Raw genomic sequence first — 27,780 nt, 5'->3', positions numbered from 1 at the left:
AATGTTTGTACAAGAATCCTCTCACACCCTCTGATTGCTTTTTTCCTTATAGATTCAAGTGGTTTGACGATTATCTTTCTTGTAAAATAAATTTGTATCTTGGCAATAACAAATGATTAATAATAATATTAAAAAATAATAATTACTTAATGTATTGAATAATAATATTAAATAAAAATTTACCCTAATTTTAAGTAATAGTCACACACCATGGAGGCGGGTCATCACATGATAGAAGAAAATACTTGTAAGTTTTTAAGCACTATAAATACTTGTAAGTTGTAACAGTAAGAGGTTATTTGGTAAAAAGCTGTAATTAAATGTGCTTGAAGCACTATAAATGTGCTTTTTAAGCTGTCATTTAGCAGTTATCATTTGGGAAGAAAAGTTTATAAAGATGATTAAAAAGAATATATCACCTATTTTAACAAATAAAACTATCTTATTGTAATTTTAACGTGGGGAATTTAATTAGTTGTACTTTGGAACAAACTATAACATATATATATTAACAATATAGTTATATAAGAAAGTTGATATTTAATTGATAAATTTGATATTTTTAGGTAAGGAATCTAGCATCTATTTTCAAAAAATAGTTTTTAATTTTATAATGATTTTATATCATATGAAAATTAAAAAAAAAATCACTAGCAATGGGTACAAAGCCTTGTCACTAGTGCTCGCCATGGGATTTTATAGCAACCATATGTTAGTATCATGATGTAACTATTGAGTTGTGTGTGTGTGAAAGGGAGAGAAAATAATATCGTAATGGGGTTGTTCATGTGTATGAGAGAGAGAGAGGGGGGACATTGTAGCGTGTTTAACAATCTCATAAGACTTCTATCACTAATTAAGATAAGATTGAACTACAGGTGATATAATAATCGTGTAAACTTTTTTATTCTAATAAGTACGTTGATAAAGAAAATTATCAAATTAAGAGCATCACAATAATCGTGCATCAATGATGGCTTCTCTCTAGCAAACATCGCAATATATTTTGAATTGACAGTTATATAATTATATGTTAAATAAAAGAAATTATAAGTTATTTGAAATTATAAAATGACTGAAAATAACCTATCACTTTTTAATAAATAAATTCATAAAAAAAATTACATTTTTAAACAATGAAAGGATGTTTGAGAAAAAAATAAATTAAAATATTCTTAAATCATAAAAATAATTTGAACGACAAAAAAATTAAATATAATTTATTTTCTCTTGATAAGCGGACTACCTACTCTGGGTGAACTTATATACACTTATTTTTTAATAAGTAAACTTAAATTTAAGCGGACTACCCACTCCCGATGAACTTATATCCGCTTATTTTTTAATAAGTAAACTTAAACTTAGTCAACAAAACACAACGTGACGGAAGAAAACAAGAAGCATTCTTCTTTTCTTTTCTTTTTTAATCTTTCCATGTCTCTTAAAATATAATTCTGGCTTTAATTAAGGGGTGGTCCGCGTCGGAGCCAGCTACACTGGCACTATTCAAATTAATGAAATTAATGTATTCTGGTTGAATAAGTTGAATCTGGACACAAAACCCTATCCTCTTTCACACAAGAAAGCTGAGAAAACAAGCCCATCAGTACAGGTGTCGACAAAGCAAGCCACCAAGGACAGGGTCCACGCTTAAACCCTTGGGGATTTTAATAGCCAAGTTCAAGTTTTTCTCCTCTCTTCTCGTCTCTTGTGCGGTGGGCACCATCAACCATTAAGCCAACGGCAGTAGCAGTCAGTGGCTGTTCTCCGACTACTGTTTTTTGGCATTTGTCATTGGTCGAGAAGACATCATCAGATGATTCAGATCAGCAATGCAACAAAATTCTAAACTACCCACAATCCAATCCTGCTTTCTAATCTTAATGTCACGTCTCATTTTAATTAAAGATAGTAGTAGATTATAGAATAAATAAGGTTGGTTTGTCCTGATATCATGTCTTTGTTTATTATTGGGTTTATTTTTCTTGCATGATTTTTTTATGGCTCATGTCTTTAATGTCGATAAAAGAGATAAATCGTAAGTGTATATTTTGTCTCATTGCGCAGGACAAAAAATAGAATCCACAATCTATTAATGTGAATTTTAACTTATCGTGGTTCAATTACTTGACTTATGTCCCAAAAACACGTATTCGTTTAGACTTTGCCAGATATACAGATTTTTTAGTAGGTGAAGTTTCAAAAAAATCATTTGAAATTTAAAAATTAAAGAATTTATCTCCGTCATTGTTATATATTTTGTATATATACAAACAATATATAACTAAACCATGATATTAGTCGAGATGTGTCACGTAAATATATAAAAGGCCAATTTAATTATTATATTATATGCTAATATTCATTTTAGTATTTATTCTTATTTTGAGTTAATTTAGTACATGAAGTTAGAGGTGTGCAATCAGTTATAATCAAACCGAACCGCCCAAAAATTCTTAATCGAACCGAACCGACCAATAATCCTAATATAACTGAACTAACCGAAACCGAAATAACCGAAGAATAAAATGCAATAACCGAACCGAACCGACAATAGCCAAACATGAAACCAAAACCAAAACAATTTTCCAAGTCCCCAATTAGAATTTCCAAAATAAATGAGCAAGAATCAGAAATAGCCAGAGAGTTTTCCAATCGAAATTTTCCAGAACAAGTGAACAAGAATCACTGAATCAGAAGAAATACACGTACCTTTGAGTCTTTGACGCAAGAGTTGACGAGCTTCGAAGCGCTTGGGAAGAAAAAGAGTCTGGTCGACGAGCTTCGAAACGCACGTCGCTGTTGCCGATTGCCCCTCCACCACTTCGACAGTCGCCATTGCTAGCGCCGTCGCCATGGCCCAGATCTTGGAATAGCCCTCGTCGATCGTCCAAGCATAAGGAAAAGAAGAAACGAAGGCTAGGGATGGTGAGGTGAGGGTTAGGGTTCAATTCGGTCGGGTGTGGGTGAATTGCGTACCTTTGAGTCTTCGATGCGGTTGAGTGTGGGTGGATCGCGTACCTTTGAGTCTTCGATTTGATCGGGTGACTCAGAAGAAATACGCCATCGGAATCGATATCGTAGTCTCGCCTACGAGTGGGAGGGTGGGGGGAGATAGAGAAAGAAAGAGAATGGGGGAGAGTATGAGTGTTGGTCGAGTTGGGTGTGGCCCGAACTCACTCGCTGCTCGCAGGTGAGGGTCGGAGGGTGGGGGGAGATAGATAGAGAGAAGAGAGAGAGAGAGAGAAGGGGGGAGAGCATGAGTGTCGGTCGAGCTGGGTCTGGGTGGGTTCCGTGTTTAGGGGGGGAGGGGACTCACGGTTAGGGGGGGCTCAACTCACGGTTAGTTCGATTAACCGAATTGACTGAAAATTTATAATATTGTAAATCGAACCGAACCGTTTTATAAAAAAAATCGAATCGAAATAATCGAACTAAATAATTTTTTCAAAAAAATCGAACCGAACCGACCAAATTTTATGCTTACCCCTACATGAAGTTTGGTTCGGTTTATCCAAACTTTTGCTCACCCCTACATGAAGTTTTAAAACTATTCCAATTTTATGCTTATCGTCCGTTCATTATTGATCGTTGTTTAGTTAAACTAATATTGATTGACTAAGAAAGGGTATGAAATTGATCCATTTTTAAAAAATTTAAGTATTAATTTGGCCTTATTTTTTAATCATATAAAAATTTAGATTATTCAATGCTAAACTTTTATTATATATTTTTATTTTTTCGTTGTTAAGTAACATGAAAATTGAGTTTGGTATTAAATATAGAGGCAACTACTAAAACTCATGTTTAGGTTACTTTATTGTGAAAAAAAAAAACGTAAAATAAAAAAATGGGATCAAAATTTAGTTCTAAATAATTTAAATTTTTGTATAACTAATAAATTGAGCCAAATTAATATTTAAACTTTTAAAAAATGAGTCAATTTTCATATACCCCGTGAATTGATCATTAGTTTGATTAATGATAGTTAATGGTGATTAATGGTTAATTGATGAGGAAAGCTAAGTTAAGGCCATATTAAAACTTTAAATACTAAACTAAAGGAAAAAAACAACTATTAAATTAAACATTGACGTATAATATAGAAACTAAATTAATTATTTTAGCCCATATAAAAGGGTTACATCATCAACCACAGCTCACAATAATTGATTTTGGGATATCAATTGATAATAATAACGTGTAAATAATAACTTAATATAGTCAACTATTAAAAAATCCTGTTATGTCGTCTAAGTAAGTTTTAAGTTATAATAATTGGGATTATTTTTAAAAATAGCCAGAGGGACCCAATTTCACCAAAACTAGTGTCTGTTGGGTGTTGCTGCTTCTCTATGCTGCTTCTCTATTGTAACAATATTATTATTATTATTATTATATTGTTGATGATGCAATAAGATACTTCGGCCAGGGCTAGAATGGTCTTTTCACAAGAGCCCATCAATTCGAACCCAGTATATAACCACAAAGCCTTGCATTACCAAATGCGCATGTGATGCATACAATTTGCGGTTCCACACAACAGTTCTCTGCTTCTGAGGGCTCTGCGTTTCAATCTGCTTTGTCTCTTCTCTTCTCTGCACATATACACACATACTTTTTCTAGGGTTGCGATTCGATTCCTTTGTATATTCATCGATTCCCCCAGCTGGGTCTTTCTCTCTCTTCCATATTTAAACCTTCCCCACCACCAGATTCGTCCATCGAAATGCTCGAATTCAAGACCATCAGGAAGAAAATGTGGATGTTCTCTCATTGATCTCGCCCCCCAAATCAGCTCATCCTTGTCCTCTTTCGCGTGATGGAAGGCATGACCACCGCCACAATCGCAATTCCATCTTCTTTTAGCCTCAGTTTCCGCCTCCGATTGCTCTCTTTCTGGTTCGCTCCCACCACTCGCCCTCCCGGCGCCGGCGACCCGTAGAGCAATTATCCCGCTGGAGTTGTTGTCTTGTAATAGGTGATAGCTTTTCTCAATTCAAAGTCTCGAGTTCGAATATCGTTTTTAGACGGTGTTTGTTTAGAGTAGAGAGACAGACGACGAATATATAATGGAAAATTGGAGTAAGAATTCGTTTTCATTTAACTCGAACCCTTCGAACTTGGTATCTAATTGCTGGGGGAAGTTGGAGTCGTATTCGGGAAATTTTGGAGGCTTTGATGGCGATTGGAGAGGTGGGTCAGCGTCGATTTCGCAGTCTTTGGTGTTGGATGGTGAGAAAGATGAGCTCATCAAGGCTCCGGTGAGATGTGGGAAGAAAAGGGGGGCGTCGGAGGAGAAGATTATGGCGGCGTTGAAGAGCCATAGCGAGGCTGAGAGGCGGCGGAGGGAGCGGATCAATGCTCATCTCACCACCCTCCGCGGCCTGGTTCCTTCCGTTCAAAAGGTAATCCATTTTTTCACCTACTCTATAGTTTATACACACACACACACATGACTATATGTTGATTGTTATCATCGAGATTGTCTTGAGTTCGCATTTGGATAACCCGCCTCAAAGAATGTTAGAGATAGGATTCTTATATCCAAATCTCAATAAAGAACTAAGAAACGGTAATAGAGTTGATTACCTAACAAATTGTTAGTATTTGTACTTAGCATGTAACTAATTAATTTCAATGCGTTCATTAGGCAATATTGAAGAAGATATTGGTTAATTCGGTGGTAAATTGTGTGGATGCTAATGTATGGCTTTGTTCTTTATTCTTTGCAATTATTCTGTTCTAGCTCTGTTTTTGTATAATGTGGTAAGATGGTTCATGAATAATTTTTGCTTGATTTGGTTGTTTCATTTGTTTATTTGTCTCAACCGTTGATGTGGTAGTTGCTATGCTAAATATCCTTCAACCACTGGCCCTATTGAAAGGCTTGCCATGATTGGGACACTTTATTCAGCTTAATTGGGCTCTTTCTGGAATAAGATTGTTATAGTTCAGCTATTTTCCTCATAAAATGGAATGTGTGGTTCCTCATATTATCTTTACTTTCATCTTTCAATGTAAAACACGAGCCTTCTTGTTTCCCCATTATCATCATAACATAATGTTTGGATAACTATGGGAGTTGATTTCAGGTAGGATTTGGGAATTCATAATGCCCGTAGAGGAAATGGTAGTATGTTCCATACATAGTATTTAGGTTTGGTGAATAAAGCAGTCAAATATTCCATCTCAGGAAACCCCAACCTGAGTATACCTAGTAAGAGTTCCCCGGATATAATATTTGTAGGTACCTTTTTTTTTTCTTACCAATTTTTGGAATTTGCAAGTATTTAAAATGCACATAATTTTGCCGAGTTCAAGGAGATTAATATATGAATCATGATTTTAAGACCTTTTTCTGAGAACTTTTTTCATAATTCGAGAACATGTTGTGCATCATTTAAATCCCAGTGTGGTTGATGGACTTCATTTCCTTTGTCAAGGAACTTTGGTGAATTCATTTCCTCTCTGTATGCAACTACTTTTAAGTGGGGAGACAGAGACTCAGTACAAGATTAAAGTTGTTTCCATTTTGCTTTAGTCGAAATCTGGGTTGGCATGCACCTCTCCTTAGTCTACTAAAGCAAATAACCTCTTGAAAATTGAAATAGTATCAGATTTTTTTATCTTAGGTTTCTTAACGAAACTTTACACCATGAGAGGGACTGTCAACTAATTTAATTAAATGATGCTTGCTGACAAAAGTTGCAAGTGGTTAAGACAGTTGTATGTTTTTTCATGATAGTTTTTGGTCTGATTACAAATGGAGGTGGGGTATTTGTCCACCTGGTGCAGCATGACCATAACTCTTCTGTTGTTCAACCTGTGACTAATTTAGGTCAGTTCGCAACCTAAGCAATAAATGGCTGATTGGGAGAAGCATTTGCCATTAGTTTTAAAAAATCATTCAATTATTAAATTTTGTTTTATAAGATAGAATAGTCCTCTATCATCTGTCACACTTGCAAGAGTTGACCAAAATGAAAATGAAATGTAACTTGATATTTTCTGCCATAGACTTGAGTCAACTGAGCCAATTATAGGAGTTAGTTTGTGAAGCCAATCAATATGGAAGAATAGCTACAACAACAATATATCAAACCTTTATCCCCACTATATAGGGTCAGCTAATATGGAAGAATTGCTACTTTAGCCATTTGCTATTCTATAAAATTCTAGTTGAGTTAGAAAAAAAAAAAACAAATAGTCATAGATAAGTGTACACTGTAGTTTCTGTGGCATGGTTTGAGCTTACCCTGAGTTTGAATTATTGTTTGCAGATGGATAAAGCCACCTTGCTTGCCGAAGTTATCAGCCAAGTGAAACAACTGAAGAAGATTGCCATAGAAACCAGCAAAGGTTTACTCATTCCAATGGACAATGATGAAGTAAAAGTTGAATCACATAACATGGATGACGGGACCTTTTCTTTCACAGCATCTCTTTGTTGTGATTACAGGCCTGAACTTGTATCCGAACTGCAAGAAGCTCTTCACGCCCTTAATCTAAACGTCGTGAAGGCAGAAATCTCGACCTTGGAAAGCAGGGTGAAGAACGTTTTTGTTTTCACCAATGCAGAAGACGGGACTCCCAAGGCACGCCAACTCCTTGTGGATACCGTTCATCAGGCTTTCAGCAATATCCTGGATAAGGTGACGGCCTCGGCAGAGTACTCACCAAGAACAGCACTTCTGAACAAGAGGGGAAGATTTTCCCCTTTTGATTCTTCAAGCTCGTCTTCATGAGTCATGACTCATGAGAATTCTGGGTAGTGGTGATAGTAGTATATATGGGTGATGCTATTGTACTGTGCATTAGCAATGTGATAAATGGTGCGCTGCCGCTGATGTTTGTACTTGTCTGTACATAACCATACTATTTTCTTTGCTTGGATGGGTGTGTAATGGAAACATGAATCTTGTTAGAGCTTTAGACATCCCACTAGAGTCTTCAATGATAGAAATCTTATTTCCTCTAGCCTAATATAATATGGCTATTATTAATTGTTCTGACGTTGGAGAGATTATCATATGATATAATTTCAGTTGATATATGAATGAAGCTATTTGATAATGGTCCAAATTTATAAGCTTATTACACTTGTGTTTGATGCTAGTAGATTATCAATGTCTTAACCTATATTTTTTTGAATCCATATTTTATAATTTTAAAAGGAGTTTTAACTCTTTATAAATCATAATTGTAGTTAAGATATAATTAGATAATTATTGTTTATTATTTTTGAAATTATAATGGTTAAAATATGATTAAGATAAATATGACTGACTCACTTTGAGAAAAAGATAGTTCAAAAGTAATTGAAATAATTACTGTTTGTAGTTAAGCTAAAATAAAAAATTAAGTGATTATTTCTTTCTTGTAGAGCTTATTATTATCTTCTTTACCCCCTAAATTGTAGTAAATTTTAATAAATTTATTATTTTCTTTTATACTTATTCACGTTAATATAAAATTTTTTATGAAGATCTTATCTAAAGATGTAGGTAAGTTATCAAATCACGTTACATCGATTTGTTATCTTTCGTTTTCTTTATCTCTTATAAAATGTAATAATGTATATACATTTGACTCTTATGCTTCATTCTTTCATTGTTAATTTTAATAATTGATGTCAAAACCAAATTATAATGAAGTTTTTGTTTGTATTTTTCTAATCGAAAGAGAACAAAAAAATTCGAGATCCATCGTTTGATGAGATGGGACATAATTTGAATATAAAGTTTTTACTTAAAAGATATATACTCTTAAAAAATATAACTTAAATGACAGACAAAATGATAGACAAATTGTTAAGAAAAAGTAAGAATTATTAAAAATGACAGACAAAATGATTAAAGTGAAAAATGTATCAAATATTATATCTAATTGATTAAAGGAATTTCAATTTTTTTTTTCTTTATGATCTTTTTCTTTCTCTAATGAATGAGATAATGATGAGTTATTTTTTATTAAATAGAAGATGAGATTTAGTTTGATCTTAATATAGAGTTCCCATAAATCTCTCTATTACTAACTTGATGGGTCTTTGTAAATCTGCACATATAATTTTGCTCACAACACAAAACTTAAATATGAGTCACATTGTTTAGATCAATTATTTATGGGCTACTAAATATCTTATTGTTAGTCTCTTTAAGTATGGCCATTCAAGAGGGGTGAATTGAATATTTAAAATTTTTCTCTCTTTTAATAAATATTATTGATTAATTATTTCTCTAAGAATATATAAAAATTATTTTTTTAATTAAATTATTGTTATTTAATTTTAAACAAATAAAGATTTTATAATTATGTACATGTAAGTTTGAGATTAATAAATTGCAAGACACAAGATATAGAAAGAATAAATAAATAAGACACAAGACAATTATAGTGGTTCGGTGTCTCCACACACACCTACTCCACTCTCCCAAGGTCTCAGTCACTCTTGGAGTTTCACTAATCTCACCAAAGTTTTTACAGTAGCTCATCTTGAAAACTAAATATACTCCTAGATTATAATGGGTTCTAGAAAAACCATCAACACCAAGATTTTCTCCTTAGTTTACCTTGGAAACTAGATTCATCTAGATTTTAACGATTCTAGGAAACCTATACAATCTACAATAGTAATTTAAATGTTACAAATAATTTGTCCACACTTGAACACAAATAAGCAATTAAGAACAAATTATACAAGGCAATAATATTTAAAAAAATAAATAAACGGTGACCTCAATTTGAATGGAGAAGATCGGATTCGGCTTTGCGATCTCTTTTTCTCCTCCTGTCTTGTGGGTCTTCGGTAGATGAATAATGAATCTTTGAAAGTCTTGAAATGCTTGAAAATTAGCTTGAGAGATTTTGGGAGCTTTAAATGTGCAATATGTACAATGGATACTCAAAAAATGAGTTTGGGGAATATTTATAAGTATTTTAGCCACTAAAGAAAAAGTTAATATGAAGTTTGAAATTCAAAAAATGTTTAAACTTTCTCAAACAATAAGAAAACATGTCTCACCTTTAATTTAAAATAAATTTACTTTTTGCATGAGAAATCAAGATTTAAAAATTCAAATATAAGCTTTTGAGACATAAATGATTAAAACAAGAAAACATATCTAAAAACAATCTCCTTTAATTTAAAATAAATTTACTTTTTGCATGAATAAGAGAAAATATATCTAAAATTAATTCTCTTTAATTTAAAATAAATTTACTTTTTGTATGAAAAAGAGAAAATATATCTAAAAATAATTCTCCTTTAATTAAAAATAAATATACTTTTTGCATAAGTAATAAAAACATTATCAATAAATGAAAATTCAAACATAAACTTTTGATACATAAATAATCAAAGGAATGAAACATGTTTAAAGACAATCCACATTTAATTCAAAATAAATTTACTTTTTGTACCCACTTTTAATTCAAAGTAAATTTATTTTTTTATATGAGAAAAAATACATTTATTGTTAATCATCAAAACTTAATTAATATGAGTAAGTTGGCTCAACATTCTTCCCCTTTTTGAGGATGACAAAAAAATTATTTATGAGGTGATTAATATGATAAAAAAAAATTTGAACTCCCCCTTAATTTTATACTATAATCTCCCCCTTTCAAAAATACTAATAATATAAAAATGTTTTGGATATAACTTAATAGATAAAATAATTTTTAAGAGTTTTAAAAACCAAACCTGATTGCCAAATTTGATTGTCTTGATTACACCTGCTTGATGTTATATCTCTTAAATATACTATTTCCTCACATACATGAAAAAATATCATAATACATTTTTTTTCCCCATACAAAAATAATATACAATTCACACTCTCATACATACAAAAAAATATCATAATACATTTTTCTTCCCCCATACAAAAATAATATACAATTCACACTTTCATACATACAATCTTTCATCTCATAATATCTTATTCTTCTCCTCCCTTTTGTCATAATCAAAAAAACATTGTTAACGAAGAAAATAAAGATGTATAAATAATATAGCTCATGAGAGAAATATATCGAGCATAATCCACAATATCGAGCATAATTCAAGATTACACAACATCAAAGAAAGTAATCATAGTATAATCAAGGGATATATTAGCATTACAAAATTTACAAAGCAGTAATTTAAGGCACCCACGTTGATAGCTTTGGATTTCGTCGATGTTCAATACTGATGATGGTTGCCAAACATGACGGATCCAAGTTCATCTATATCACCTGGGAATGGCCATTGGCTGTTGCTAGTTTCGACTAGGTAAGGTTGCAAACTATCTTTTGGAAATAAGGAAATGACATATTTTCTTCTTGGATGACTGAGTTTTCAAAATTCCAAATAGGGTTTGGATCATCCACGAGGAAATATCCATTGTCATAATATGGGTTTGAATTGGTTTCTGGATGAAACCAATTTTGAACATTGAGAGGATATGTATAAGAGTTTGTAAATAGTAATTGCTCCAATAAAGCTAGATGAAATTGAAGATCGACGACTTGCTATTGGATGGCAAAAATGTAAGATACACGACCATAAATAGGATCTTGAAGTCTAGCTTGACCTTCATACAAGAGTGAAGCAATAGAACTTTGAGACATTACTAGCACCAAAAACCTTATGGATAGCTGCAAAATTAGTAGGCCCTTCTTCATGGCAGAAGAAAGGGGCAAAGACGCATAATTGGGTACATTTTCTTCTTAATACTTTGTAGGCACCGCATGGAGAACCGAGTCCTGACATGATCTTTTTTTTTTTTAAAGACTGGGTAGATCTAGGTACTGGGTAGATCTGACCAGATCTGGCTAGATGTTGGGACTTGATAGATCTTAAGATCTAGCTGGATCTGGATAGATCGGGTCGATTAAACAGACAGATGGACAGACTTAGAGGCCGGATCTGAATAGATTTGGCTGGAACAACGAATAACTATGAAACCCTAACAAGAACAATCACAAATATAGAAAAAAATGAAAAAAAATATAAATGAAAAGGAGCTCACTGTGAATCCGATCGAGTAGGAGTAGCGGCTGATGCAAGTCTGGGCGACAGCAACAACAGTGGCCGGTGCAGATCTTGGCAATAGTAATAGCTGCGGTGAGCACGAATCTAGGTGAATGAGGAAGACGACGGTTGAAAAGGCAGCGAATGAGGAAACGTTGGAGACAACAGCGAACGAGGGAGACGACAGCTACCGGTTGAGAATGCAGCAAACGAGAGGACGACGGAGAGGTGACGAGAAAGAGAGATCGATTTCGGGAGACAAAGAGTGAGTGAGAGAGAGAGAACAGATGGGTGAGGACGACGACTTCTTCTCCTCTTTATTTATTTATTATTATTATTATTATTATTATTATTATTATTATTATTATTTTAAGAGCATAAACAAAATTTGCACAAATTTCCCTATTTCAACATTCTAAGCTACCAAAAGAGATTTATTATCCCTAATTCCCTTTTAATTCATTCTTGAAAATTCATTGTGTTCCAAATATAGAAAAATCTTTTGGTCTTGGAACTAATTTTCAATCTTCATTTTTCTTGCACAACTTTGATCCAAAATTCATCTTCTAAGACTTGATTCATGCAAGTTGGCTCAATCATTAGATATGAAGGCTACATTGTTACAATATTAGTGTAATGATGCCCTAGTCCTTACACCTTGACTTAATTCTCCAATTATTTAATCTATTGGATGATCTTGTACAAATTTATATTCTTAGGAAGCTCATCTAAATCTCCTTAAATAGATCTATTGTTACCTCATCTTCCTTATTTCTCTTTGCCTTAAAGGATTTATTAAATTTAATATAAATATATTCTTCTAAAAATTTTGTCCTAAAATTATACATTTTATAAGCCTTAGTAGTATTTGAATATCTAAGGAAGATTCCTTGGTCACTTTTAACCTCAAATTTTCCTATATTGTCTTTTGTATTCAAAATAAAACATTTACATCCAAAGACTCTAAAATAGGATACGATAAGCTTCTAATGTACTCAAATGGTGTTTTCTTTATGCCTTGCCTTAAAATAAATCTATTTAAAGTGTAACAAACAATATTAACTGTTTCGGCTCAAAAATAGGTAGCTAATCTATTCTTCAAATACGTAGTTCTAATAATTTCTTGAAGAGACAATTTTATCATTTAGCTATCTTTGAACTTTTTTATCTTTCTTCACAAAGTTTTGAAAAACTTCATCCTTTGAAGTTAAAAGCATAACCCAAGCATCACAAAAAAATTCTTCACTAATTTTCATTTTAAGAAGCTCAGCAACTAGATCAAAATTTTCTTGATTAGGTTTGGATTTGCATGACCTAATATGTCTTTTATGCCATAAAAGTAAGATCCTCATTCTTTACTATTAGACATCATGTATAGAAGATGACAGACCTTCCTTCTTTAGAAATGAGATCTATATATCTCTTCCACTAGCCATGTGCTGTGAGCATTCACTATCCATATACCATTTTGCTTTACATTGTGGTCCTCACGCATGTCTACATATTTGATAAGATCATGTTTTAGGTTTGGGTACCCATCTATAGACGGGTCTCTTGAATCTTTCTTCATTGTGATCAAATGATTTAATTATTTTTGATGTATGTGGATGATGAGCAGCATTTAAAAATTTATGATCTAACTCATTCATTATTTGTATTACCCCTTTGGATATCTACATTTGTACTGTGTTATTTTTCTTAAGTTGGGGACTCCATCTAGGTTGTTTTCATTCTTTCTTAGGTGTTTTGTATCTTGGTTTGGGTTTTGAATTTTTCTTTAAAATTAATATGGCTAAACTTTTTTCTATTGCATTATTTTCCACTAATAGTTTATTATTTTGAGTTTTTAATATTTTGTTTTCTTCTTGAAGATTAGTTAATTGATCTTTTAATTTATCTTCATTTTCTTTCTTGAGTTTTTGTGATTTTTCTTTTAAATTATTTATTTCACTATTTAGTTTTTCATTTTCTTCTTTATGATTCTTCTTGATTGTTTTTACTTCTCTCTTAATAGATATATATTTTATATATAATTCTTCGTATACGTTTTGTAATTCTTTTAATTCTAAGTTATTTTCCTCTTCTTCATCTTTTTCTACAGACATAAAGCATACATGTGTCTTTCCCTTGTTGGATTGGAATGACTCACTATAATCATTCATATCCCATGCGGGAATGACATTTCTCTTTGATTTCTTGAATTTTTTTTTCTTTTTTCTTTTTCTTTTTCTTTTCACCTTTGAATGCTAATGTTTTATTTTCATTATACTCTTTAGCATCTTCATTCATTTTCCTTAGCATTCTAAAAATATTTGAGGCTTTTTCGAACCATCCATTCAAATTACTAATTGTCTCACTAAGCCATAACTTACATCTTTGATATTGAGACAGAAGAAAGCTCATTTTAAAATTATTGGCCCATTCATGAATTTTCTCTAATTCTTTCCATAATTCATAAGATGTGGAGCATAAGGACAATTTTCCACACTCACTAGGCATCAAAGAACTAGAAATTAAATATCATGCCCTATGGTTTATTTCTATTTTTCTTAGGTCTTTCTTTGACCATTCTTCCTCATATTGAGAGGATATGTAACGGCCTGCCTCCCAGAGCCCCTGTGCACTAAGAGGATCTGTGAGAGGGTCATTACTAAAATAATACCGAACAATAACACAACTACAACTCACACACAGCCCTTATTTAGGTCATAATCTTTCTTTAATATTACATCTCATAATTGTCATTACATAGCTGATCACCGTGAGCCCATTTGGCTTACATAATACACATATATCTGAAACATAAAATATTAATCTCAACACAAATACAATAACACCCAGGATCTAGTTTTGGGAGAGCTCTACACTTGCTACCATGACACGATGGCCTAGACTCAACTCTACCATACACACCTGCGATCTCGAGATACTCTTACCTGGAATGATGGAAAGCAAACGTGAGTCGCGAGACTCAGCAAGCTCTAGAAAGAAAGGCTGGAGGGTATAGATGAGGCTCTTCCCGTAACACCCTATGTAATTCATGCTGATGCAATGTCATGTCATGCCATGCCCAATACCTGCCTTATTTCTAAATGCATAAACATATAATGAACTTCACATAAACGGTTCTTGGGGCCCACATAAAACATACACTGGCGCCCAAGTCCAACATAGAAACTTGTTGCAGCCTAAAATAGGCTACCATTTCATCATTCAATAGGACCCGCATTTTCCTGACCATGGTCAGCTTTTCCTGATATTCAACGTTTGGCTTTTCTTGATATTCGTTACATGCTCTTCCTGATACCCATCATACCCTCATATGTTCTTCCTGTCATCCATTACATTGTCATATTCTTCCGCGATCTTGGCCTCGGGCCTTCCCTGAGCTAAACTCTAAGCCGAGCCAAAGCTCCCCCGAGTCGGTACTCCTGACACCCGAACTGGCACGGTACTCTCGCTCAGAATAACAGTAACAATAGAATCATGCAATGCAATACATAAGAAATGCAATTGCTTCTGTAGCATAAACGTGATGACAAGGCCCCCATAAACCAAGTATCATGCCATGCTACGCCCACATAGGAATACACACATGTGGCATGCTCTAAATGCACATGTTCGCCTAGGGTACCCAAATTGGCTTTTAGACCAACCGAGTCATGCAAATGCTCACACATCCCTTCACACACAAAGCATGTTTCCCCAAATGAATGCAACTCAGCCCTTTGTAGTACACACATCATGATATGCACAAACCAAGGTGGGAATCTGAAATACCAGCTCTTCTGACCCATCTAGCGCTTATCGTAACAACCGATGACTGACGCCCATACATCCAGCCATCAACTGCCACGACCCACGGTCGACAGTCAGTGGCTTTGTACCCCATACCTTTAAACACACTTACTGACACTATTAACTTTAGACACACTTACTGACACTATTAACTTTATATCTTCTAAACTTAACATTACACAACATTTCTCCATAACTCTTCATGTACATAACCACATAACATCATGATACCATTCTCATTCCTTCTCATTCACAGAAAACCATCTCAACATACATAATAGACTCTTAACATATTCTCATAATCCTGACCATAGCCAATTTTCTAAGAACCTAACCCCAATGGGTTCGGCATCATTCCCAAGGAAAGCGGAGCGATACAGAGCTCCATGACAGTCGAAATGAAAGAAACCATGACATCCTTACTTAGCTTATTCCATTAACAATAAACTCATTAATAAAATATAAGTCATAGGGTAGTTACCACGCGGATTATTATTATTAATGCGTGAAACCAAGTTATGGTGAATGAGAGAATAAAATACGAAAAACCACAGAGACTTTCTCAGGAAATAAAGAACACGAGGAGAGGGTTAAGAGCTTGACTGAAATAGGCTGATTTCGGCCTCTTTTGTGCTCCCGTTGCGAAGTAAAACGTTTCCTAGCAATTAACACAACCGTGACTTAAATTAATTAATTCTAACCGCGTACACCGTAAAATCTAACCGTATAAAATTTATAATTTAAACATATAATGCTTCTACTAATTTTTACCCACATACCTGATCACTTTCCATGCCGAAGTAATCCCAAAATCCCTTTATTTTTCATATATTTTTCCTTTTCTTTTATTTTTTTTTCTTTCTTTTCTTTCATTTTCTTTTCTTTTCTTTCTTCTCCTTCCTTTCTTCTCCCACGCGCGTGGTCCTATTCATCGTCTTCCTCGCGCGCCCCTTGTGCGTACTAGGGCTGACCACTCCACCTGGCCAAGCCTCCACTGGCCACCGCCGCCTCTATCGACTGCACTGCGACCTTCTACGATCGCTGCGACCATCGTGAGCCCCTGCCGGACTCCCTGCACGCAGCGCAGCCGCTGCTGCTCCAGCCGAAACTAGCACCATCGGTCAGCCAGGGCTGCCTCTATTGCCGCCTCCAACAGTTTCCAACCGTCATTGGTCGTCGCTGATTGCTCACCTTCGCCGCGAGCCTCGCTGCTAGCTGCTGCCTCTACCAGTGTCCGCTATGGCTGCTTCAGCTCTCTTCGCTGCAATAGCCGCGACCAACGCCACTGTCTCCTGCTGCTCGCGCTTCCGGTGCTGCTCTCCGGCCACCGATTAGCCTCAGCCAATCACTCTCTTGATCCCTCGCATTGCTTTCTCGGCCCCTCCCTTCTGCACTCATTCTCTCTCTTTCTCTCCTCTGTTTTAATGTGAAAGAAATGGCCACTGTAGAATACTTGGAGGCCACGCACGCATATACATACATATATATATCAATTAATTTAATTTAATTCAATTTGATTTAACTTATCATTATCATCATCATCATTATTATTATTATTAAGATTATTTTTATATCTTATTTTTTATTAAGATTATTTTTATCTTTCTTAAATTCTCAAATACTCAACATTGATTTCAAATACCACAACTGATTAATTATTATTGTCTCCAAATTTCGGAATGCTACAGGATAGATCAAATCCATCCCTAACAAGTCTCCATAAAAGATAGCTTGTGGAAATGATATAGGATTCCATCCTAATCTTCCAAAAAACATAATCATTTCTAATGAGCATTGGAGGACTAGAGGGGATTGAGACATCACCTAGGGATTAGCTAAAATAAGAGGTCATTATAAAATCTTATCCTCAAATTTGATATTGATAATCATAAATATTTTAGGACCTGCTCTGATACCAATTGTTGGTCCCTTAAGATATGGCCACTCAAGAGTAGGGATGAATTGAGTGTTTAAAATTTTTCTCACTTTTAATAAATATTATTGATTAATTATTTTCTCTAAGAATATATAGAAATTATTTTCTTTTAATTAAATTATTGTTATTTAATTTTAAACAAATAAAGATTTTATAATTATGTATATGTAAGTTTGAGATTAATAAATTGCAAGACACAAGATATAGCAAGAATAAATAAATAAGGTACAAGACAATTTATAATGGTTCGGTGTCTCCACACACACCTACTCTATTCTCCCAAGGTCTCAACCACTATTGGGGTTCCACTAATCTCACCAAGGTTTTCACACTAGCCCACCTTAGAAACTATATACACTCCTAGATTACAATGAGTTCTAAGAAAACCACCAACACCCAAGGTTTTCTCTCTATCTTACTTTGGAAACTAGATTCACTTAGATTTTAATTGTTCTAGGAAACCTATACAATCCATAATAGTAATTTAAATGTTACAAATAATTTGTCTACACTTGGACACAAATAAGCAATTAAGAACAAATTATACAAGGTAATAATATTTAAATAAATAAATAAACGATGACCTCAGTTTGAATAGAGAAGATCGAATTTGGCTTTGCGATCTCTTTTTCTCCTCTTGCCTTGTGGCTCTTCGGTAGATGAACAATGAATTTTTGAGAATCTTGAATTGTTTGAAAATTAGCTTGAGAGATTTTGGGAGCTTTGGATGTGCAATAGATACTCAAAAAATGAGTTTGGGGGGCATTTATAAGCATTTTAGCTACTAAAGAAAGGATTAATATGAAGTTTGAAATTCAAAAATGTTTTGGTTTTCTCAAACAATAAGAAAACAAGTCTCACATTTAATTCAAAATAAATTTACTTTTTACATGAGATATCAAAATTTGAAAATTCAAATATAAGTTTTTGAAAGATAAATGATTTAAACAAGAAAATATGTCTAAAAGCAATCTTCTTTAATTTAAAATAATTTACTTTTTGCATGAGTAAGAGAAAATATATTTAAAACCAATTTTCTTTAATTCAAAATAAATTTACTTTTTGTATGAGAAAGAGAAAACATGTTCAGCCAATTTGCTCATATTAATTAAGTTTTGATGATTAACAAAAATATTTTTATGATATAAATGTATTTCTTTCTCATATAAAAAATAAATTTATTTTGAATTAAAAATAGATACAAAGAGTAAATTTATTTTGAATTAAAGGTGGGTTGTCTTTAGACACGTTTCTTACTTTTGATCATTTATGTCTCAAAAGTTTATATTTGAATTTTCATTTATTAATAAATGCTTTCATTACTTATGCAAAAAGTATATTTAATTTTGAATTAAAGGAGAATTACTTTTAGACATATTTTCTCTTTCTCATACAAAAAGTAAATTTATTTTGAATTAAAGAGAATTGATTTTAGATATATTTTCTCTTACTCATGCAAAAAGTAAATTTATTTTGAATTAAAGGAGATTGCTTTTAGACATGTTTTCTTGTTTTAATCATTTATGTCTCAAAAGCTTATATTTGAAATTTTTAAATCTTGATTTCTTATGCAAAAAGTAAATTTATTTTGAATTAAAGGTGAGACATGTTTTCTTATTGTTTGATAAAGTCTAAACATTTTTTTGAATTTCAAATTTCATATTAATAATTTCTTTAGTGGCTAAAATGCTTATAAATACCCCCTAACTCATTTTTTGCGTATTCATTGCACATATTACACATCCAAATCTCCCAAAAGCTCTTAAGCTAATTTTCAAGCATTTCAAGACTCTCAAAGATTCATTTTTCATCCATCGAAGAGCCACAAAACAAGAGGAGAAAAAGAGATCGCAAAGTCGAATCCGATATTCTCCATTCAAACTGAGGTCACTGTTTATTTATTTATTTAAATATTATTGGCTTGTATAATTTGTTCTTAATTACTTATTTGTGTCCAAGTGTGGACAAATTATTTGTAACATATAAATTATTATTGAGTATTGTATAGGTTTCTTAAATCCGTTAAAATCTAGGTGAATATAGTTTTCAATGTAAGCTAGGGAGAAAATCTTAGTGTAATGGTTGCCTAAAACTTATTGTAATCTAGGTGTGTATTTAGTTTCCAATGTGAGTTAATGTGGAAATCTTGGTGATTTTGATTTAGTGGAACCCCAATAGTGATTAGATCTTGGAAGAGTGAACTAGGTGTATGTGAAGACACCGAACCACTACAAATTGTCTTGTGTCTCATTGTATTTATTTTTGTTATATCTTATGGCTTATATTTATTATTAATCTCAAATATAATTTATTATATTTATCAATAAAATCATTAATCAAGAATATTTATTAAAATTGAAAAAAAAATTAATCACTCAATTCACCACTCTCTTGAGTGGTCATATCCTAAGGGACCAACACATGCCTAAAAGCATTTATCAATAAATGAAAATTCAAATATAAATTTTTGAGATATAAATGATCAAAAGAATGAAACATATTTAAAGACAATCCACCTTTAATTCAAAATAAATTTACTCTTTGTACCCACTTTTAATTCAAAATAAATTTATTTTTTTATGTGAGAAAGAAATACATTTATTGTTAATCATCAAAACTTAATTAATATGAGCAAGTTGATTCAACACTTATAATAAACTAATTAACTTTAACTTAATTCAATTTAAAGAATAAAGCTCATAATTAATATAAGCTCATTATATGAAAATTTTCATCATTCTCCTATTTGGCTGACATTGGTAGGGATTAGTTTTATAAAAGATTTTAAAAAATTATTTTCAAGTTAAGATTAAATCTTTAAGGGTTTAAATTTTACAAAGAAAACAAAATTAGTTTTTAAACAACTCTAAGTTATCACTAGTTTCAATAAGATCTTTGTGATGTTTTGCCTTTCATATAGTTTTGATAATGAAAAACCATTATATTTTGATGATATTTATTATGTTAATGCTCCAAATTAAATGATGCCTTAAGTAATCTCAAATGTATGTGATCAAAGTATTTTTCAATATATATATATATATATATGTTGTTTATGATTTAGGATATTGAAAAATGAACTTAAAAGTTTTTTTGTAGCATCTATCGACTAAATGTTAAGTTTTTCTAAGAGTATAATCGACTATGTGTCTATGCTCTATCAACTATGTCTTGAATAGTCGATTGTGTTTTTTGATCTATCGATTATTCTCATGGTTCTGTCGACTATGAAAATTATTTTGTCGACTATTTGTGTATATGATGTTATAAGTTTTCTTCATATTTTTGTTTTGTCAACTATCTCATCTCTTCTGTCGACTATCTATTATCTTCTGTCGACTAACTCTTCTTGCAAAAAGCCATAACGACTAATTTTTCAAACTCCAACGGTCACAAAACGACTAGTTTTGGGTAAAGCTCTTGGGATGCTTATATATACACGTCAAGGATGATCAAGAGAAGGTTAATGGACGGGAATGAGTTGATCTAAAGATTACGAATCTTTTTATTCGAGCTTACAGTGTTTGTGCTTTCATTGTTATATTTTTCTTTCCAAGGTTTCGTTCAATTATTGTTAATATATTCTTAAGCCTTGTATTTATTGTGAGAGAACTTATAACTAAGAATGTTAACTCTTAGCTTCTATCTTTCATTTGTATTACTCTTATTTTCCTAACTTGTTATGCTAAAGGATTTGCTCATTGAAGGTAGGGGTTTAATACCTAGCTAGGTGTTAGAGGGCTTGTTTGTATAAGCAAGACGTTTGTAATTTCCTAGTCTTAAACTAAATGGCCTACTTGGTTGAGTAGGAGGTTTTAGTAGATTGTTTGCAAAATCCTTAATGAGGAGCTAAGGTAGTGAATTAGGCTTGGGTTAAGCCGAATCAATATAAATCCTTGTATTTTCTTGTGCTTGTGTTCTTTGATATATTTATCTTTCCAAGTATTTCATTATTCCTCACTTGGTTCACATATTTATCTTTGTAAACTTACATTTGTCATTTTATATACTTTACGTTTTAAATCACTAAAATCTTAATTTGTATCAAAAAGTTTTTCAAGTTTTATCGAGCATTTAAATTACACAATTCACCCCCTATTGGGTGTGTGCCATAGGATTTCAAGCCTATCACTTTGGTACTAAATCATAATGGTCATTACATCATTGAGTGACAATACCTTTTATATTCATGTGTACCAATCAACCTTATCAACATAAACTAGATGTAGTAATATAGAAAATAACAATAAGACTTATTTATGATTTAATATGCATTATTTTTTATTTGTCAATCATTCATTTATCTTTCCTAAGCGGTACAAGCATACTTGAGAAATCCCTTACGCCTTTTTAAACAAGTTGGTATGTCTTACTTATAAGTGAATATATCGAGATAATTTTGTGTTACAAGATATACAAACAATGCTTTAATTAACAATGCTCGAAGTATTTGTTTAAGAATAACACAAGTCTTAAGACTTTATGTAATGACATGTCATGTATCATATAAGATAATCAAAATTTTATGATTGAATATCATTGATGATCATCAAAAAAACAAAAATGTTCCAAATACATTAACAAGAATGTATCAAAACAAATACATAGAGTAAATATGTCATCTCCCATTAACCAAGCATATCAAAAGACTCCAGAATACCCATGCAAAAAACATGTTTCTTACAAGATTAAGGCAAAGTCCTTTAGTAAGAGGATCAACCATTAAAATGTTAATCTCATGTTCTTTTGCTATCAAATATTTAACTTTCTTGTACCTAGACCATGTTCTCCCTTTGTTGTTCTTAGAGAATAATACTTCAAAAATATTATCATAGTACAATTGTAAGGGTTTAACAACAAAATCAACAACAACCATTTCAACCATGAGATTTATCAACTAAACAACTTCTGTAGCTGCTCCAAAACATGCTACAAACTTAGCCTACACTGTAGGAGAAGTTACCAATGTTTGTTTTGTACTTTTTCAAGACACTACACTTGATAATGCAAAAAAATTAACCTAATAAGGATTTGGATCATCTACACAATTGGCAAAGTTAGAATCTATATACCCTACCAACTCAAGATTATCAACCTTTTTATGGGTTAACATATGATCTTTACTCCTTTCCATATATCTTAAAACTTTCTTAACACCAATCCAATAGTATTTTCTAAGATTAGATAAATATCTCCCTAAAAGATCTATTGCAAATGCAATGTCAAGTTTAGTGCATACTTGTGCATACATTAAGTTACCTACAACACTAGCCTAAGACATTGTTTTCATAAGTTATCTCTCAATTTCATTCATAGGACATTGTGACAAGCTTAATTTATCACCTTTAATAATTGACACATCTTGCATGCTGAATCTTTTTAGTATACTTTCATGTAGCGTTTGTTAAAATGAGCAAGATAGGAGAGTATCAAGATAATGTCGGAATGCTTTCCGAACCAATATATGAAATAGTCAAGATAAGGTTGTGAAGAATTCTAAGATTTTTATCAAACTGTTTGTTAAATTTTTTAAAATGCACTAGATGATACAATCGTCATTTTTTTCTTATTTATAAAGACCAAGATATGCTTATCTTGAGGGAGAGGGAAAGAGCTAAGCATATCTTGAACAATCAAGATAAGAGGTCATTAATGATTTTTTCAAAAATTATCAAATAAATTTAACAAACATATTAGAAAAGATACAAATTCGGAATGCATCCCATATCTTGACTTTTCCATCCCATATCTTAATTAACAAACGCCCTCTCAATGTATGTCTGTTGTGAGAGACTAAATAAGATTCGAGATCTATTTGTAAGGATTTTAATTCCAATGACAAAAGATGCTTCTCCGATGTCCTTCACATCAAATTACTTGGATAATAAATATTTTGTCACATTCAACATTCTTAAGTCATTGCTTACAAGAAAAATGTCATCGACATAAAGAATAAATAGGATAAATTTGCTCCCACTAACCTTGAGATATATGCATTGATCCACTTTTTCTCCACAAAATCAAAAGAAGTGATTACATTATTAAACTTTAAATATCACTGATGAGAAATTTGTTTGAACCCATGAATAGGCCTTTGCAGTCTACACACAAAATGATTTTTGCCATCTTCTTAGAACCCTTGAAACTGTATCATATAGACCTTTTTACTTAATTTTTTATTTTGAGAATGCAGTTTTAACATCCATTTAATACAGTTCTAAATCATAATGAGCAATTAATGCCACAATCACTCTAAATGCATCATTTGAGGAAATACGAGAAAATATTTCATTATAATCAGTCCCTTCTCTCAGAACACATCCAAAATTATTAGTAATTAATTTTTTATTATTTTGTAAAATAATTCAAAATGTCATTACAAGTACCAAATTAAATATTTAAATAAAAATTTTCAATTTATGTTCACTAATTTTGTAACTATATTTATATTTATTATTTTGAGAAATACTTATTTCCAATGTTTCTAATTGATTCCATGACTAAATCTATTTCCAACAAAGGCTTTGTAGTTAGAGTAAGGATTTGTTCACCCTCTTTAATGGGGGTGAACGTAAATCTCGTTACTTTTTTGTGGAAAAAAATTAGAGAAATGCCCACTTAAAACACTTGAGGTGACGTCTTTCTCTACACTGTCTCCCTCTCTCTCTTTGTCTTCATTTCTCCCTCTTGCTTGTGTGATTGCATTTCTAGCTTTTGGTTTGTTCCAACTGACTTGCCTCGCTTTTCTCGTGTTGATTGTCATTGCATCCTTCCTCTATTCTCCCTCTTCGCAAAAAGAAAGGATGCAATGGTGATGAGAAGTGAGGTGACAAGCATCGGTGTAACGCCTCGATTTTCGAGCGCGTTAAAACTCAGGACAATTCTGGGATAATAATTTTTTTTTTCCTAAAAATTATTGCTAAACCATATTATTTCTCATATCCATCCCAAAATTTCCATACATCTTTCTCAAAAAAAGAATCACCATAAACATCAAATGCAGAAGCTATAATTGAAGCTAACATTTTAACATTAATTATAAATTAGTTTTTACACCATCATTAACCATAGAGTTATACATTATCATTCCTCAAAACTTTCAGAATTCAAAGTAGCATAACTTAAATACATAGGCTACATAACATACATTTAATTCATAAAGCACTTTGTTAAGTACCATTGCATGCCTCATTTATCCTCATTTCTGCTACAATCTCCATCTGAAACGTTTGAATATTTCAGGGGCAAAGACAAAGTTAGATGATGAATCATCTAAGTAAGGGAACAAAAAACATATTTCGTGGATGGATGTAAAATGTCATTTTCCATATTATTTCGGTTTGAGCCGACCGTACCTTATTGCTACTCTCCATTTTCACAGTCTTTTTACCAGGCCGAGGTATATGGGTGCATCCTTGGAAGAGCAGCGGTCCCTACCCGTACTTTCAAACCCTTATGTGAATGCATGATCAACAATATCTTCATGTACATATGCATATTTCATCATCAATACATGTAAATGCAACATACATGAACATATTCACATTAAGACATGGCAACATGATAAAATCATTTATTAAAAATCAAGTTTTGGGTAGAACCACTTACAAATCAAGAATTTTTATAAAACTAAATCCAGTTGGGAAGTACCACTTACCTTGCAAAAAGACAATTTTGCCCTTAGTATAATTTTGCCTCAAATTCGTATCGGACTTCCAATCATACTCAATTATAAACATTGACGTACCCTGGGCATCATAATTATTTAAAAAAATCAGATTTCTAATTTTCTCTAATTTCTCCCATTTCCTTATATTATTTTCTCAAGATTATGAAATAAATACTTTTTCATAAAATTTTCTCAATTTCTCTTCACAATGATTCCTAAAACAATATTTCTAATCCCCAAAAATTTCCTCATAATTTTTCAAAATCCATGTTCTATTTATTTCTCATTTTCTCTTTGATTTTCAAGCATTTATTTCCTCAAAATCTATAATAAATACTAATCATGTATTTTTCTTTCAATTTCATCATAAAAAATTCTAAAATATAATTATCATATTTCTGGAATTTTTGAAGAAATTTTCGAAGATAACTCACCTTTCAGCATAGCGATTCGGTATTCTTCTATACTACGACGAAGTCTCGGTTTGCGGATCCAACGACGTCTTCTGCCACAAATTTTCACACGAACTACTAACTCAACCTATAGGATTTTTCTAAGAATTTTTTGTATTTTTCTCTATATTTTGTTTTTCTTATTTTCTTTCTTTCTTTTTTTCAAATCCCTCTCTCACTCTTAAATATTTTTTCTTACAACATTTCTATTTCTAATTTAAGTTCTCAAATCTTTTAAGTTTTCTCTATTTATAGAAGGTTGAATTAAGCTTAGCATAATTATAGTGACCCACTATCTTTAATTATTTTGTCACATTTCTTAATTATTTTTCACTAAATCTCTCCCATAATATTTAATTATTTGTCCACACCCTACTTTGTCTCCCACATTTTTCTATTATTTCACCCATTATCTTTGATTATGTGTCCACACCCTACTTTGTCTCCCACATTTCTCAATTATTTCAACTCTTATATTTAATTATTTTATCACATTTCTTAATTATTTTTTACTAAATTCTCTCATAATCTGTAATTATTTGTTTACATCCTACTTTGTTTCCCACATTTTTCAATTATTTCACCCATTATTTTTGATTATTTATCTACACTCTACTTTATCTTCCATATGTCTCAATTATTTTACCCATTATCTTTAATTATTTTTCATTAAATCTTATCTATAATTTTTAATTATTTATTCATACTTTACTTTGTCTCTCAAATTTCTCAAAATACTAGAATATTATAGTCAAAGTAGTAGTAGTGAGGGGCGAGATAACAACGAAAATTTTTAATAAATCTTATAAATAATTTTTAATTATTTATTCATACTTTATTTTGTCCTTTAAATTTTTTAAAATATTAAAATATTACAGTCAAAGTAGTAGTAGTGCGGGGTGAGGTAACAACGAAGAAAAGAAGATGGTGGAGAAGGAAGAGAGAAGGGCATTAGAACAGGAAACAACCACCCCCACCCCGCGGCGGGGGGCGCGGGGCTGGGGACCCAATTAAAGGGGGTGAACAAATTCTTACTCCTGTAGTTGGACGCGTTGGGTTGAGACACATTTGTTTGTTATGTTTTAATTGTTTTCTCCACCGCGTTGTTTGTTTTTTAGATTCCAATTGAGGGGCCGCCGGTTCCCCTCGTGCACTTTGTCTTTTATTCTCCCTTTTCTTCTTTCCAATGCAATGATTTTGTTTCCAGTCAGTCACAACCTTAGTATTTAACCCAAATAATAACATAAAATTGATTACATGATTTGCATGAAAGTAACCCACAACTGTGACAACGCTATGATTCTGACGGACTGAGGTTGACCTCTTGTCTTATTCGATATTAATAAGCTAAAAAGAAAAATAGACCATTGAACTGGTAGTAGCCTACTAATAAGTGCTTTGGCTGTCCATCTCAGATTTTAACATGATTAGTGACCTGACTGGAGCCTAACTTGTTACAGTAATGAGTCGTGAAAGGGGCCAGGGGTACATGGACTATCCGACCCATTTGACATTTTAGTTTAATATTTTGTTTTATTATTTATTATTTTATTTTCTTTATTTTATTTGATAAAATGAAAAGAAAAACTAAGATTTCATTCTCTTTCTTATTTTTAAATCATTTTTAATTTTCAATTTTATAAAATAATATGTTTTCTTTATTGTTTTTAAAAATATATTTTGAAAATAAAAAAAAATTATAAAAAAAATTCAAAATAACAAAAAATTATTTTGAGTATTTTAATTTAAAACAAACTTTAAAATCAAAACACATTTATTTATTTATAATTTATTATTATATTAAAAAAATATTACAAAATTCATTAACTTTAAAATATATATATATTTAATAATTTATAAATATTAAATATTTTTAATTTATTAAATAATCAAATTTATTAAATAA

At 31.9% G+C, this 27,780-nt stretch overlaps 1 protein-coding gene across 1 annotated transcript; it reads left to right on the top strand.

Annotated features, from left to right (window-relative positions):
• Positions 1 to 4,513: 4,513 nt before the first annotated feature.
• LOC127795798 (transcription factor bHLH30-like) lies at positions 4,514 to 8,006 on the top strand. Its single transcript, XM_052327706.1, has 2 exons — positions 4,514 to 5,408; positions 7,284 to 8,006. The coding sequence occupies exons 1-2, from the start codon at positions 5,073 to 5,075 to the stop codon at positions 7,746 to 7,748; spliced, it is 801 nt and encodes a 266-aa protein (XP_052183666.1). The 5' UTR covers positions 4,514 to 5,072; the 3' UTR covers positions 7,749 to 8,006.
• Positions 8,007 to 27,780: the final 19,774 nt, after the last annotated feature.

The sequence above is a fragment of the Diospyros lotus genome, chromosome 2 (genome assembly GCF_014633365.1).
Source record: "Diospyros lotus cultivar Yz01 chromosome 2, ASM1463336v1, whole genome shotgun sequence".
NCBI lineage: Eukaryota > Viridiplantae > Streptophyta > Magnoliopsida > Ericales > Ebenaceae > Diospyros > Diospyros lotus.
This window is presented reverse-complemented; position numbering and strand designations above follow the sequence as displayed.